Source organism: Rhinolophus ferrumequinum, chromosome 2 (genome assembly GCF_004115265.2).
Source record: "Rhinolophus ferrumequinum isolate MPI-CBG mRhiFer1 chromosome 2, mRhiFer1_v1.p, whole genome shotgun sequence".
Lineage (NCBI taxonomy): Eukaryota > Metazoa > Chordata > Mammalia > Chiroptera > Rhinolophidae > Rhinolophus > Rhinolophus ferrumequinum.
This window is the reverse complement of record NC_046285.1, coordinates 47,081,775-47,098,044: the sequence shown is the minus strand read 5'-3', so window position 1 is coordinate 47,098,044 and position 16,270 is coordinate 47,081,775. Positions and strand designations below refer to the sequence as shown.

At 39.4% G+C, this 16,270-nt stretch overlaps 1 protein-coding gene and 1 long non-coding RNA gene across 5 annotated transcripts in view; one reads left to right on the top strand and one right to left on the bottom strand.

The window, feature by feature from the left end:
- LOC117035574 (uncharacterized) overlaps positions 1-10,753 on the top strand; it is a 60,796-nt gene extending 50,043 nt beyond the window's left edge. For both annotated transcript variants that reach the window (XR_004425216.1, XR_004425215.1), the window contains exon 3: positions 10,596-10,753. This is a non-coding gene — a long non-coding RNA (uncharacterized LOC117035574). The remainder of the gene's footprint in view (positions 1-10,595) is intronic.
- Positions 1-16,270, bottom strand: part of CASR (calcium sensing receptor) — a 71,320-nt gene that overhangs the window by 5,751 nt on the left and 49,299 nt on the right. For all 3 annotated transcript variants that reach the window (XM_033129401.1, XM_033129410.1, XM_033129417.1), the window contains 2 exons: positions 13,248-14,132; positions 3,590-3,820 (listed from right to left, as the gene is read on the bottom strand). In XM_033129401.1, coding sequence (XP_032985292.1) covers positions 3,590-3,820; positions 13,248-14,132 — 1,116 coding nt within the window. The remainder of the gene's footprint in view (positions 1-3,589; positions 3,821-13,247; positions 14,133-16,270) is intronic.

Genomic DNA, 16,270 nt, shown 5'->3' with positions numbered 1-16,270 from the left:
AGAATATGGAACGATCTGGGAAGAGTACAACGATTTTCCACTACTTGAAAACATGACAAATACTAAAACAATAAACAAACTCAAAAGGACATAAAAAAGAAAATACTCCATGATCATGTTAGGTTTATGCCAGAATGCAAACAAGTTTAATGTTAGAAAATGTGTAAGTGCCATTCACTGTAGTAATAATTTAACACAGAAAAGTATGATCATTAATAGATGAAGAAAAAGTATTTGATGGAATTCAGCAAAAATTAGTGATTAAAAACTTAACGAAAAAGAGTAGGAAGAAATATCTTTAAGTTGAAAAAAGGTAACAAAAAAAATCCTTAGAGTAAACATCATTCTATCTGAGACCATATTAAAAGCATTTTTTCTAAAACAATTATCACCACTATTATTAAACATTGCACTGGAGTTCCTAGCTAGTGAGTGGAATAAGACAAGAAAAATAAGAGCGTAAATATTGGAAAGGACTACAAAATATTATTTGCAGATGATGTGATTATCCACATAGAAAACCCAAAAGAATCAACAACCAAATTACTAGAAATAATTGGAGAGCAGCCCCAGCCTAAAATGCCACAGATTACCACTGTTCTTAGCTAAGTTTCATTAGTCCTTAAAATCATTTCACCTTTTGTTGTATGCTTTTGGTTGATTTCCAGGTCCTTAAATGGAAATTTTTGACAAATTTTTGTCCAATTTATCATTGCTTCACTATTGCAGAAACCCTGCATCTATCTCATTCTGTGGTCATGCTAGGCAACTGAGTACTTACTCTAGAAACTTATTAAGTATTTATTATCTTGCACTCTATGTGTAAGATAATATACCATAAGACTAAAGTCTATCTTACAAATGTATGTATTTCTTGAGGGTAGGGAGCAAATATTAGTCAACCTTGTTACCCTAGTTACAAAGACTTAAATAATGCTTGGTACATAGTAGGGCTCATACTATTTGCAAAATGTCTCTTTAATAAGACTCTTCCCCTCCCTCCACCTACCAGCTTGCACTGGAGACATCTTACAAAGAGAAACACATAGAAAGCAATAACATAATTATCATTGCTTCTAGCAGAAAAGAAGTAACTGGCTTGACAAAGAGTTTTTAAAAACTTGAACAGAAGATCATTGGTATTATCTTCTAGTGAAAGAAGAATAGAAATGGCAGTATTGGACCTGATTATTGCTAAGACTCTCAGCACCCTGGGAAGGAAAGGAAAGGAAAGGAAATAGTTACACTCGGTACATATTAGCATGTTCAACTGGGGTAACAAGGCACCATCGGAGACGTTCTCCTAATCCTTCTTGAGTTACCAACACATTTGATCATTTAATGAAAGATATGGACCCTGTTTCCCAAACCCACAATAGGAATGCTTCTAAATTTTTCCTATGAAAGAATGATGGTTGTATCCTTTATCAAGGTGAGGTAAGGTGAGATTCCCTTCTATTCCTAGATTTATAGAGCTTTGGTTTTCAATCTGCAAAAGCACTGGATGTTACCAAATGCTTTTTCTGCATCTATTGAGATTGTAGTAGAATATTTTTCTTTTATTCTGTTAATATCATAAACTACATCATCTGTGAACTTTGTAATGTTGGGCTAGCATCACATTCCTGTAAATTCACTGCAAACTTTACTGGTTCGTGATGCGTTATATATTCTTTCATTGCTGCTCTAGGTTTGCTGATATTTTATTTAGGATTCGAGCATTTGTATTTATAAATAAGATTGGCCTATAATTGTCTTTTTTTTCTTTTAATCCTGTCCTTGTCTGTTTTTGGTGTCAAAATTGTATTAGCCTCATAAAATGAGTTTAGTAGCTTTCCTCTTGGCTTCTGTTAGGCTGTGAGTGGTAAAACAAAACACAACAACAAAAAAAAATCAACAAAAAACACCTCAAAATAACAATGGCTTAAATAACACTGAAATCAGTTTCGCTTTCATATTTGTGTCTGGGGAGGTGGTCCAAACTGATATGGCACTCCACAGTCCTGGAGACCTAGATTCTTTCACCTCGTTGGTCGTGCCTTCATAGTCCTTCATGGTAGCATATGGTTTCCAGGAAGCAAGATGAAGGAAGGGATAAAGAAGAGAGCAAAGGATACTTGCAAACATTTTCTTAAAAGAAGATTCCCTTGTGCATACCACATCTAGACTATAATATTTGTTGCATCCCTATGTGTGCTAGGTTTGAGGCAACGTGTCTATGGAAAAGTTGGATTTAATTTATAACTCTGTCAACTATCCCAAGAACATAAATGACTGAAGTCAGGAGGATTCCCTGCGTTATTCATTTATCAGCATTTAAGCCCCTGGTGTGCACAGACTGGTAGAGAACATTGGGGTTCTAGAGAGCTGTGCAGGAAATAGTTTCCATGCAGAGATGAGACATACACCAATTAGAGACAATCAACTGTGCATTAACGGACATAAAACATAATCTGGATGATTCAGCAGCAGAGAATCAGCGATAGCGCAGCTGAACAATTTAGATTCCAGTTAGTTGAAACTTGTGATAATTTAGACAAGGGTATAATTAATGCACAGAGGAGTATAACCTCCAGAACCCCTGAATCTCTGCTAGGAAAATGTCATAACAAGAGGCTCAAAGATATTTATCATTGAGAATCCACCCTCTGAGGTAGAAGCTATCAGTGACTCACATACTATGGATAAGATTCACTCCCTACAGGAGAACTTCACATGAGTAATTGTCCCAGATATTGGGAAACAATAAAATTGCAGCATCTGATCAGAAACCCACCAACCTAAGGAGTGTTTGGTAAAAAGATGAAGTTGAATCTTTGGTCCTGTGATAAAAAATGGTCCAAGATGCTCAAAGGTGATATTAGAAAGGAAAATGCAGTGTAATGCAGTAGGTCTCATCCAGGCTTCTTTGGAGAGTTAAAGAGGATGCCCTGTCCGGGGGCTGTTCCTGCAGAGGACCTGAGTCCTCAGCAGCCTATTGCATTCTGGGACACAACTGCCATAGAATTGAATTGTCATCATTTCGGCACATCATGTGCTTTTTCCTTAAGTGCATATTCACTGGTGACAGGCTTATTAATCAGGTTTCTAGATGCAGTGATATTCAGGGGCGGGGGTGGTAAGGGGGGCAGGTCCTAGTCACAAGCATCCTCCTACTTGTCACGTCTCTCATAAGAGAAAAATAAAATAAATTGTCATTTTGATTTGTAGGTCAGCCCGGACTTATTTGAATGACAGGGAACTATCTCTGTGTGAATTATCCAGGCCTTACCTTGTGTGATGTGTATCTTTGTTAACATTTTGCTCTGGTTGTGGCAAGTTTTAGTCAAGGAAATTACTACTAGCCAGGGAGTCAGATTTGTAAAGAATAAAATTGTTTCAGCACAATAAACATGGGGTTCAGATTCTGAGTATTCTCCTCTATACACTAAACACTCCTGGATTTCACAGGGAGTCCTAGCAATGCAGAGTGAGGGGCGTGGACTCATCATTCTGGAAATCCACTGGTGAAGTCCATGCCCCCCCCAAAGCCTAGCACAGTTTCATGCCTGTGGTAGAGACATCTGGTGTTCTGATGGACAGCACGTACCTCCCTGGAGAAGCCACTCCACAGGATTTTCTCCTCACTGATGAAGAGCCTTTCTCCTTTCTTGGCATAGACGTTGTAATATCCGACTTCCTTAAACACAATGGAGCCGTCCTCTGGGGACAGGTGCCAGTTGATGATGGAATAGTTCCCCACCAGGTCACCGCATTCATCAAAAGTCACTTGTTCCCCCATATTGTTGGTAAAGTTTAGGTGACGTAGGTGCTTCAGGACCTAAAGAGGAACAGAGATGAATATTCTGAGTGCAAGCCACAGGACTGCCACATATGGTTATGTAGGCTGTACACTGTGCAAAGATAGTAAACTATCTTGTTCTAACAAAGTGGAAGGAACATGACTTGGGGAAACGGCACCTTTTTCTAATTTACACTGGGGTACTTGGTATGTGTTAGTGGCAGCCCTGGTAAGCCAGGGGCTTTACGTGGTACTCAAATTGTATCTTAGGTAGGAAACACTTTCTTGAAGTCAGGAAAGGAAAAGGGAGACATCTCACCACAGGCCAACTCAAGGCTGCTGTCGGTGTACCATCAGCTGGAGGGGCAGGGTTGGTAAGCCAGAGCCCATTCCTGACATTTTTTGAGAAGGGCTTTGGGGAAGGAGCGGAGGCTCTAGCTGCTCTTACGCTCTGCACCGTCTTTCCCTATCCTACTGCTTCTGCAGAGGTGTCTTGCTGCCAAAATTCACAGATAGGAGAGTGGAAGAAGGAAAGAAATGAGGCTCTGGGTGTAGTCCTGGCAGGACTGTTGTAATAGTCTGGGCCAATCTTTTATTTTTACAGGGTTTTATGGGTCACAAAGCCGTTATACAAAAAAAGTAACGATGATAATTACTAAACTTTACTGGACATTTTACTACCTTTGAGGAAAAATGCTAAATACTTTATAGTCATCATATAATCTAATTCTCACAACAAATAGTACTATTATCCCATTTGATTGATGGGGAGACTGAGACATAGAAAATGGAAGTACCTTTCCCAGAGTCACACAGCTGGCAAGTGGTGCAAAGCCTGCGCTCTTAACGGCTGTGCTCTACTGCAGCATCATGAGGCTCCTGGCTCTGCTTTCTGTGTGCCCCTGACATGGGTCAAGAGGAAGCAGTGGGCACTTGGCAGCTGATCTTTTATGCTACACCTGCCTGGTGTCGGGGTCACCGAGGAGTTGAGAGAGAGAGACATGGTCCAGCCTGTGAGTGTCGGGGCACTCAGTTCTACTATACCTCAAATCAAAACCGGCTATTTACAAAAAGGAAAATACACTGTAACAAAGTAGAGTTTATTCCAGGAATGTAAGGTTAGTTTACTATTTGACTATATTAACGCACTATAAAAGAGAAACCATATGATCATCTCAATAGATACAGAAAAAGCATTTGATAACATTCAACCTCCATTCCAGATAAAAATGCTCAGCAATCTAGGAATAAAAGGAAATTTCCTCAACCCTATAAAGGGCGTCTATAAAAAACCACAGTAACGTCATACTTAGTGGTAAGAGATTTTCCTCCTAAGATCAGGAACAAGACAAGAACGTCTGTTCTCACTATGGCTACAACATTATAAGGAGGTTCTAGCAAGAGCAACTGGGCTGAAATAGGCTGATTCAGATGGAAAATATACAGATCTATAATAAGTTCTACACTCAAACAAAAACAAATAGGCAAACAAACAAAAGAACTTTCAGATAAAGTGATTCACATTTTGAAAAACTTACCACTGAGAACCATAAAAATTAAGGCTTTCATATAATTGGTTGGAACTTAAACCTATATATTGAAAAGCAAAATACTTAAAACTATACTATGTGATAAGGGGCCAACAGTTTCTCCCTTTGAAGTGTAACTGTAATCTGTGTTCTTGTGTTCTGCTTTAAAAAGAAAAATAAACTTTCTAGATTAAAATAAACAAACAGGCAAGGAAGCAAACAGGGACATCTTAGAATTTGTTCTAAAATGTCCTAAAAGGTTTTACTTAAGAGTGGTAGGGTAGACATATCAGAAGAATTATAGTTTTCATAGGATAAAATGTTAACTTTCTCTTCATAAAGGCAAAAGAGGAGTCTTGGATTTTTCTGGGGAAATAGTTCCTTTGTGGCCTTTTAAGAAAGCTGCAGCTAAATATTATATTTTGCATGTCATATTTTTCAGTTATGGGCATACATTTAATTCTCAGTAAACATTCAAAACATGGGAAAAAACTGATTATAAAACTTCCACCACTTTGTTAAGGAAAAGGGAAGCTGGAATCACCAGAGCTTAATAATGTTGTAGTAAGAACAGAGAGTTTTCTGAAGAGAAGGGTAAGTCCGAAAAACAACTGTTCCATATAAGAATGTGACAGGAATACGCCAGAAAATGAAGGAAGCAACCAACAGCTGAAATGAAAGACTGGAAGTCTCTTAACACAGAGAGAACCCAGAATCATTCAATTAGCTATAGTAAGTTAATTCAGACTAATTGCACCAAGGACCAGTTTTACTTTTTTTCCTTTTTTAAATTAAAAAAAACAAAGCCAAAACAGATTTTAAAAAATAGTTTCTTTTAGGCATATTCATTGGTATGAATTAGGCTAATACACTATTCCTGATAAAGATTCTTAGAAAGCCTATGCCAATTTTAAAAAACAGGAATTTAAAATTTAGTGGTTCCCGGTTCTTTATTTCTCAATAATCCTGTTTATACTCTTAAAATCCTTACCAAAATTCTCCCAGTCATTTACCTCACTGATAAGGAAGGAGCATATTTTGGTCCAAAGTTATGAAGTCAGAATTATTGTGGTTTAAAAAAATAAAGAATTATTGCGGTTTTTTTGTGTGAAAGTTTTCTGCCAACATCTCTGAGACCACTCACCTTCTCCCTTACCTATGCCCGTATCCACATCCTGTCCTACTGTCATCCACTTAACCCTGTCTTCTCTCAGTATTTACTTTTGTCCCATTCTCTTCCTTTACCTATTTTTTCATCCAACAAGTATTTATTGAGCAACCAATATGGGCCAATCAGGCACTGTTTTAGGGATACGAGATACAATAGTGTTCAAGATGGGCAAATACTCTAACTTGGTCAGTTGTGTCCACTCTGATTTATTTGCACACTATACTTTCTTTCTGTGTCTGTGTATGAAGCAGAGTTTCAGGATAATCAGTTTCCTCTGGTGAACACCCAGGGTGAAAGGCTAGGGACCAGTGTCTTCACTATGCAATCATCAGCTGACCTGGCAGCCCCCTAGAAAGCACGTGCTCAGAGGGACCACTGGGCACGTGGTTCTTTTAACAGTTACCTTGGCCTCATGAGGAAACAGACTGCCTGGGTCAGACGTTGCCTTTCTTACTGGCTAGACATGTGACTTTGGGCAAATCACTTGGCCTCACTGGGTCTTACTTTCCTCACCTACAAAAGAATAACACTCAAGACAAATACTTGCTGAACACTTAGTAGGTATCCTAAGCACCTTATACATATTAACTAGTGTTATCTTCCTAATAAATTTATGTTTCATTATCTCCATTATTTCAGATGACGAAAGTGAGGCACAGGAACATTAAGTGACTCACCAAGGTCATAAAGCTATTAGGTAGCAACTGGGATTTAAATCCAGTTAGTCTGATTCCAGAGTCCAACTCTCAATCATTGCACTATATACTACCTACTCAGGTGTAGGAGTCAGATTAGACAGTCTATCTATTGATTTGTCTATCTCTAGTTACAACAGGTTAACTAGTGTAAAACTGAGGTTGAGAAAAGGGACATATTTTAAAAATGGGATGTCTAATGCTTGCGACAACACAAGAGGCCATAACCGGAAAGGTGGTTGAAACTGAATGACATCCAGATCTCCATGAAAGGCCTGTACTTTCCCTGGGGACTTCCCATTGTTTTCTATTTTTAATCAATTTTATTGAGGCATAGTTTACATAGGATAAAGTATAGGATGAAGTATACCTATTTTAAGAGTATAGTTCTGAGTTTTGGCAAATGTATATGCCTGTGTAACCGCTACTACCATCACCCTAGAAGGTTCCCCGATGGCCCTTCCCAGTCACTGTCACCCCCACTTGCAGCCCTAGGTCACTGATGATCAGTTTTCTTTCTATCATTAGAGACAGAATATCATATAAATGGAACCATACACTAGGTACTCTTTTTTTAAGTCTGGCTGATTTTGCTCAACATGATGTTTTGTGACTCATGTTGTCGGGTGTGTTTGCCTTTGCACTGGACACTTTCTCCAAGGAGCAGACCCTTTCCACAAATCCTCTCCAGGCTTTAAGGCCCATCCATATCGAATGACATCTTTTATTGTCTTCCTTACTTCAAATCCTATCCTGCATAGTACTGTAGTGTTTCATCCTCAGAGCACAGGTGTAAATAAAATCATGAGTGTTGAATTTTTTGAGTCAAAAATTTCACCTTCTCCATTAATAATCAATTATTTCTTTACTAAGTCATATCTCTAAGTCATCTCATTAGACGTTTTTAGTATTTCTTTTGCCATGTTTACTTGCAAGTTTTGCATTTGATCCTCTAATTTTCAGCATAATACCTTGCATAACAGGGAAGGTGGAAATAGAAACAATTTCACTCTTAAAAGCAATGATAAGGAATCTTTAAACTGATAACCATTGACATACCAAGAAAGGTATACAAGTTACATAACTGAGATATTTCCCGCAGAGAGAACACTCTCATTCTTTTACAATTTTAAAAGAAGGAACTAATAGTTCCATTAAGAAAGAAAATATGAAATTTTACTTGAGATTTTAAGTCACTATGACGTGCTTCTAAATTACATTTTTATTTGGGGAGGAATGTGAGGAAAAAGAAAAAATAAGTAAAGGGGAAGAGAAAGTATAAAAGCTAACAGAAAGACAAACGCAGGAGATAATATATGGACACAAAAAGACTAACAGGCTCACAAGGAAAAGTAAACCATGAGGAAGACATACTAAAAAAAGGACTAATACGTATAACATGCACTCACTCAGATGGTCACATGTTATCTTTGATGCGGTAATATTTCCATCTTGTGGTCTTTTAGAATATTCCCTCTAAACTCAAACTGTTGCTCAGTATAAGTATATATGGGGATGACCCATTGGCTCGTACTCTAAGGGTCAATTCAGTTAAGCCAAGACTAGAGACTAGAAGCCCCCCCACTCTTGTCTAGGATTTCCAGCTCTTACACAACGCATCACTTCTTAGCCAGAGGGAAAGTGGCATGGGATGCACAAAGCACCCTCTTCACACAGATAAAGAGAGATAATTCACACAGATAAGGGACCTGCCTATTGTTTCTTGCCCACTTCCTGTGCTGAGTGTAGGGAAAATCTTAGACCAATTTCCTTTTCTAACTTCAGCCCTATTTTCTTGTCTCTCCTCCATCTCCTCTAGTTCTCAACCCAATTCATCTACCCTCTCCCAACCCTCAACAGAACCAGCAATTCCTGGAAAGATTAATTTTGTTTGGCTTTTGTCATTACCATGGTTGTCATGATACATGCCTGTTTTTCGTCTACTGAGTGGTTGGTGTAAGGTGGCGGAAGGTAGGGAGCGTGTCTTGTGCACAATCATCGTGAGAGAAGGAAGAAGGTAGTTCCATACTTACTTCCATGATGTTCCATTCAAACTTGATTGTTGGGCATATGGCCCAGAGCCTAGAATCACCCTGATCACCATCCAATCAGAGCCTAGAATCACCCTGATCACCATCCAATCAGAGCCTAGAATACCCTGGCCACAGTGATCGATTAGAGGATGGGTTGTTAGGTTGAACCATTCTCTGCAAAGAACTCCAGGTAGTGTTGTCAGGCCAAATTAACTAGACTGCGACTCATTGGTTCATTTATTCTGCACACATTCAGGTGCCAGCTGTTCTGGACACAGTGCTGAACAATACAGACATGGTTCCTGCTCTCAGGAAGCTTACAGCACTGCAATGGAGGAGTCAGAGTGAAGATAGCTGAGGAGCAGTGCGAGGAGGGCTTGGGGTTCCCATGGAGGCCAGGAGGCAATTGTGTCATTTGCTCATAAATTACCTGTTAGTGTTACTTTTAAGGCATATGAATTGACTGATGAATTTTAGGGGGAAAAGGTCAACACAACAAAATTGTAATTGATCTTATTTAACCAGAAGTTGAATTAATAAGAATCTATTTCAGTCAACTGAAGAGTTGTGGAAACTTAAGCTGGGTACATAAATGGCAAAGATGAGGAAGAAAGAATGGTCAGAAAGTGTGTGTGGGGGTATCTGATTTGAAAAGATTTTCAGGAGAGAGTGAATTTTGAAAGAGTTAAAAGTTTGTGGTGGATCATGAAAGAGGAGACAAAAATTGATGACTCTTCAGTTGTGGGCTAGTACCTAAGCAAAAATACTATGCCAAAAACTAATTAGTGCTTTTTGGGGAGGTGCCAGTCAGGTTAGCTTACATTGAGAGAAGGTGAGGTGGAATTCCAGGCTGAGATATTTGGATTAGAGTGTATAGATTGTATGGGTGATGGGTTTCCATGTACGTTTTCATAATGAGTGTGACTCATTGCTGGTCCATCTTCTGGTAGATAGAGACATGGCCAAGATTTTAAATTCCAGAATGCCCACCCAACTTCCTGCATTCCTGAGGCTCAAAGGAGACGTACAGCAAGCACACAGGACATTTTGGCCAGTGCCCATATGTTATTCCTTCCCAGAGCTCTGACTTTATTTTCCTGTCTGTTTCCTCTCCTGGATGAATTGTGCCAGACCGTGTGTGAGTCAGGAGCTCACATCTTTACTTGGACTGGGGTCAGCTGAGGTGTCTGTGTAGCAGACACTTTGTTTTTGGCTGCCTGCTTCTCTTTCCTCCTCCTTTTGGTAACAGCATCCTGATTTAACTTTGGGATCCATTCCCTGCTCTACTCTCCATCTACGTAGTTTGGGAGGACTCCCCTCCTAGCTTTAGGGATGGATATGTGGCTCTGGCCTGGTCAATCAATGTGACTTTTGGGACTTTTACAGGAGATCCTGGGAAATAAGAAGAGCTGAGCAGTAAAAATTTTATGAACCTGGAGCTACTACCGAGGCTGAAAACTGCTAACCTTGAGAAATAAGGAACAAAGAAATAGAGATGAAAGCATTGAGCTGTACCTGGAATACTTCTGAGATTTTCAGTATTATGAGATACTAATAATGTTCCTTCTTCTGTTACTTTGGTTTGGTTTTCTTATTGCATGCAACTAAAAGTCCCAGTCTTGAGCACAGCCTAATTTTTCGCTTTGTTCTCATATGTCCAAGCTTTGGTCTTGACCATCTGGATCTTACTTCCTTGTCTGGGAGAGGAATCACTGAAGAGCAGAACTGTCAAATTACCCGCTGAAAGCCTCTTTTCCCTTCCACCCCACCCTGGTCCTGCAGGCTTTTCAAGAGCTGGAGTCCTCCTTCCAGGGGACATGGAAGGGAAGACAGGACAGACAATAATATTTACTCAAAGACTGCCCCTTTATTCCTCCTTCTCAAAACTCCACATCTTAGCATCATTGCTTCTGAAGTCTTGTTGGCCTTTGACCTTCATTAGAGCTCCTCTTTGCCTTAGTGAAGGGTCTGTATGTGTGTGGCGCAGTGCAAGGAAGGAAACTAAGTACCTCATAGTGATTAGAAACTTTAGCAAACAATGATATCTGAGTGAGATTTCTTTTCCCCACATAAGAAGGGCTCAGAACTTGCAGGTCCTGGTTCATTCTACCAGCCTAGACAGTCAGTCGTCATCTCATGAGGATCCCTAAAATGACTGACACAGGTGGTACATTTTTTGTTTCTTGGTATCTTTTCCCAAGAGTCTGTGGTGATTGGGTTCTGTTTTAATGGTTTTTTGCTTAATTCATTGATTAATTAGAGTTATATTGAAATCCTACTATAATAATCACCATCTGTTTAGAGCTTAAAAATTTACAGATTTCTGTCACATATATCATCTCATGTCATCTTCTAAAGAATCTTGGGTGGTAAACAGGATAGATATTAGGGCCATTTTACAGATGGATAGGCTGACTTAGAGCAGTGGCTTGCCTAAGATGATGCAGCTAGTATTCTACATGGGGGAGCAGGATGAGAAGCTGGAGGATGGATCATTCAACTCAAATCAGGGATTCGCCCCCTCCCCTCCCACCATTGCTATCATGTACTCTCTCCGTGGGTCAATCTAGAACTGAGGAAAATACAAAAGGAGTGTAAAACTTGGTCTGATTTAAAAATTAAGGTACATTCTTCTATCAGTGGACACCTAGCTTGCTTCCATATCTTGGCTATTGTAAAAAAATGATACAATTAACATAGGGGTTATCTTTTAGCGGATACCTTTTCAAATTAGTGTTTTCATTTTCTTCAGATAAAAAGATGTGCTATAGGTACATATGTTCATATATATATATATATATATATATATATATATATATATATATACACACACACACACACACACATACACAATGGAATATTACTCAGTGATAAAAAAGAATGGAATCTTGCCATTTGGAACAACATAGATGGACCTAGAGGGTACTATGCTAAGTGAAATAAGTTGGACAGAAAAAGACTAATACCGTATTATTTCACTTATATGTGGAATCTGAAAAAAAAAGGCAAACAAACAAAAAACACACAACAAAAACAGATTCAAGGAACAGAGATCAAACTGATAGTTGCCAGAGGGGAGGAAAGGGGGGGATGTGTGAAAAGGTGAAGGAGAATATAGTCAATAGTATTGTGATACATTTGTATGGTGACAGATGATTACTAGACTCAGTGTGGTGATCACATTGTAAGATATACAAATGTTTAAACACTATATTGTACACTGGAAATAATATAATACTGTATACCAACTATACTTAAACAAAATTAAAAAAAATAAAGAAATCAAGATTATATATGTAAGACATGAATAGCTATGTACGATGTAAGTCAGTTCAGACTTTTATCTTTGGGAATTCTATGGAACGAAAAAAATGATGATGTCTCTCCTATGAGTAATTCAAAAATACAAAATAAGACTAAAGTATAATGAATGTTGGAATTCCACTTAAGTTCTGATTATTTTCTATTGTAACTACTTCTTTTTGAAATATCCAATATCAAATCCTTTTAAGGTGAGTTTTTTCTGTTCCCTTGATTTGCTTGTGTCCTAAGCTTAGTTGGCCTTTCAGGTGGTCCAGCACATTATATTGTGAATAATATAATGGCAGAAGTGGTGGCTAAACACAGTAACACTAGTTTTATGCCCCTAGCATGTGGAACGTAATAGGTCCTTAACAAATACTTGTTACTCACAAAGGAACAATATCTTTAACTTAGCATTAGAAAAACATCCTGCACTCAGTACTGAATCTGTTCCAGGGTATTACAAACTTTTAGGGGCCACAGTCTAGATATTCTGAACCACTGAACTAAAGAACAGTTGAGGCAAGGTTTTAAATAGATGATCAAAATAAATTACTATCAATTGTTCAGAAGGCAGTTGCTCAGATGTTTGAATAGGCAATTTGAATCCAAAGCTACATTTAGTGACCTTTTTTAGATATTGTCTTTTTGAAGTAACCATTTTATCTGTCTTGCCTGGATCAGCCCAACTCTGCTTTATTACAAAGAGAACTGCTATCTAAGTGAAGAATGTACCTGCCAAGCCTCAACCTTCTTGATGTCCGCACAGGAACCATTCGTGAAGAGCCCTCTCCCAGGTAAGCAGGTATATATATCTTGCAGGGCATGAGCAATGGAGTAGACTGCTAAGTAGACATTGTAGGATATCCGTAAGTGTGTATAATCCATGTAAGGGGTCTCGATACTGCTGATATTCTCATCTCCTGTACAGAGAGGTCTGAAGGCAGTGGAACTGTTGCTTATCCTGCTACCACTGTCTTCTTGACCTCTCAGGAAGGTGTCCATGGGTAAAGGTCCTTTAGCACCTTCTTGGAGGTGGCAATTAAATGTTTCTTCCCAAAACTCCTTGGCAAAACCATTGTGGACAGACTTCCTTGGATGGACTTTCTGCAAGAATTCCCGGAAACCTGGGATCTGCCCAGCCTTCAGGGCAAATCCAATGGTGCCTCCAACCACATGGAAGTACTCGGGCATGGCAATCAAGGAAGAGCTGGCCCAGGCCTCGCTGGCCAGCCAGATCCTGCCAGTGATATTGCGCCGAACGATCTCCTTGATGAGGGGCTCAAGGTCTGGGCCACTGGAGAAAACGACGATGACTTTGGCTGTGGAATTCTGGATTACCTCTACCACCTGCTGGATCTCTTCCTCGTCAGAGTACTGGGAGATGAGTTCGCTGAAGTCAATGCAGATGTCCCTCTCCTCAGCTTCCTCTCGGAACTTCTCAATCCCTGGCCGGCCATAGTCATCATCAGCTGCAATTGTGCCCACCCAGTTCCAGCGGAAGTACTCGATAATGTCTGCCATGGCAGTGGCCTGGTGTTCATCATTGGGGATGGTACGGAGGAAGGACTTGAACTGATTCTTGTTGCTGAGGAGTCTGCTGGAGGAGGCATAGCTGACCTGGAAAGAACACCGGACACAGAACACAGAATGAATGAGTGAGTGAGGCGCCGCGTGAGCCTCAAGGCTGTGTGGCGGTGGTTTGTTGAACATTCATTAATCTAATTTTTCAAACATGTTGTTTACTGCAGACAGGATGAAGGGTGAATGAAGACAACCAGAATCTGTTCCTCTCCGGTGTGAACTCCCAAACACCTGTCAGTCTATTGGGGAGCATTCTAATTCCCAATGGGTGGGTCTTCACAATGCTACCTTCAAAAATGGATCTGTCCTTAGAGTCAACCCAACAGTAGGATCTATTTGTCCTTTCAAGGAGAGTCTTTATGCACTGCTCCATACTTTCTCCTAACTTCTCTGTACTGATTCATTGGTTACAATATACCCACGTACATATCTTCTGCCTGCTGGGTCCATGTTCTGATGTGAACATTGTAGCTTCCCCTTTACTGTGATGAACACTCCATCCATGACTCACTTTGGATAGGAATCCTGTGGGTTATGAACCTAAGGTCTTCAGAGGAGCCCCCTTTCCTAGTCTGCTGAGTTTTTCTCTTCCTGTCTGTTTCTAGTCTCCAGCTATTCACTGTCTTCCTTCCCCTTGCTTCCCCTCTCCCACCCACAGTACTATAGATAAGTACACTCAATTGCAGTCATTCCTAAGATGTGTTTATTATTTAGGCTCAATTAGCCATTAGGTTCACTAGGCTCAATTCCTCTGTACCACAATAACAATGATGTACATCATTAAATACAGACAAGAAAATATCCTTTGCTCTCCTGGCTTCTCAGTGGGTTGGTTCAATCACCATCGAGAGCCCTACCTTCTGTTCAATTTCAAGTGATGGCTGAAGTCTCTTGACAGGCTTTTGATGTGAGTCTTCAAAACCCAAAGGGGCTGAAAAGGAACCCTGGAGAAGCTGCCTAGATGTATTTCCACTTTCTAAGACATAGCCAGTTCTACATTTGAGCATGGGTGTGGGCCACCAAGGAAAGAAATCTTTACTGTTGATGGTGAAATATCATTGCCTGAAGTATCCAAATATCATGTAAAGCATTTGTTAGTGCAGAGCTTCCCAACTTTTTTTTCACATTGTGGCTAACAGAGAAGATGGGGCTGATGGAGGAGGCTGACCAACCTGGTGTGTGTGTGTGTGTGTGTGTGTGTGTGTGTGTGTGTGCGCTCTGACCAGCCTCAGCCCCACCTATACATCTCAGACCTTGAAGGGATCAATATCTTGGCAGGTTTTGGCCCATCTGTAGTACACCTGTGTGTCCTGGCTCACCCGTGAGGAAGCTCAAGGCTGTTGGACCATTTCTTCTGAAGAACAAAGCATTTTTATACTTAATGGAATTCCTTCTAGGTAATAAAGGAGTGTTTAATATCTCTTGTTCTCCAGTTTTCTACAGAGATTTAAAAATTCTTAAGAAAACCAAGGTGAAGAAATTTGGGGGAATGCCTTTTTAATACTTCTTATTAATTGAAACAATTTTCTGTGTTCAGTGTTTTAAAATGAATTATTTCAATACATTCCTTCTTATCAATGAATAGTTTCTACATCAAAAACATAAAAGGCATTGGTCTATGAAAGAACTTTTTCTAACAAGAGCTTTGATTTTGGAAGTTATAATGTGAAATTGACATTTTTTTTCTTTGATCAGGAAAGAAAGATCTTCTTGCTCTACTATGGAAGTTCATGAGATTGGTAGTTAGATTAAATAATTTGTTGAGATGTTATTGCTTTTTAGAGACCTCTATTTGCAGACCCAAACAACAGACTCCTGAATCAGATTTTTGCAAATGGAAAACCTACTTGGGCATTTTGTAAATCCATCCATTACTGCTTACTTCTTGATCTTTGAAAACTAGGCCAAAAAAGGATTTTAAAGGAATAGAAATTAAAAAAACAAAACAAAAAAATCTTCATGGATATGTTTCTCTTAAAGAGTGCATTTATAATATTTGTCAAGTTTGAGGATAAACACCACTTCATATACAACCCCCCCCCCAAAAAAAAAACCCTTAAAAACACACAAAATTTTTTTATTGTAAGAGGGGAGAATTTCATGAATGATTCAGAGAACTGTTTTAACCACAACTCGTTTTAGCTGGTCTGCTTGTTCCATCCACTTGGTGGCAT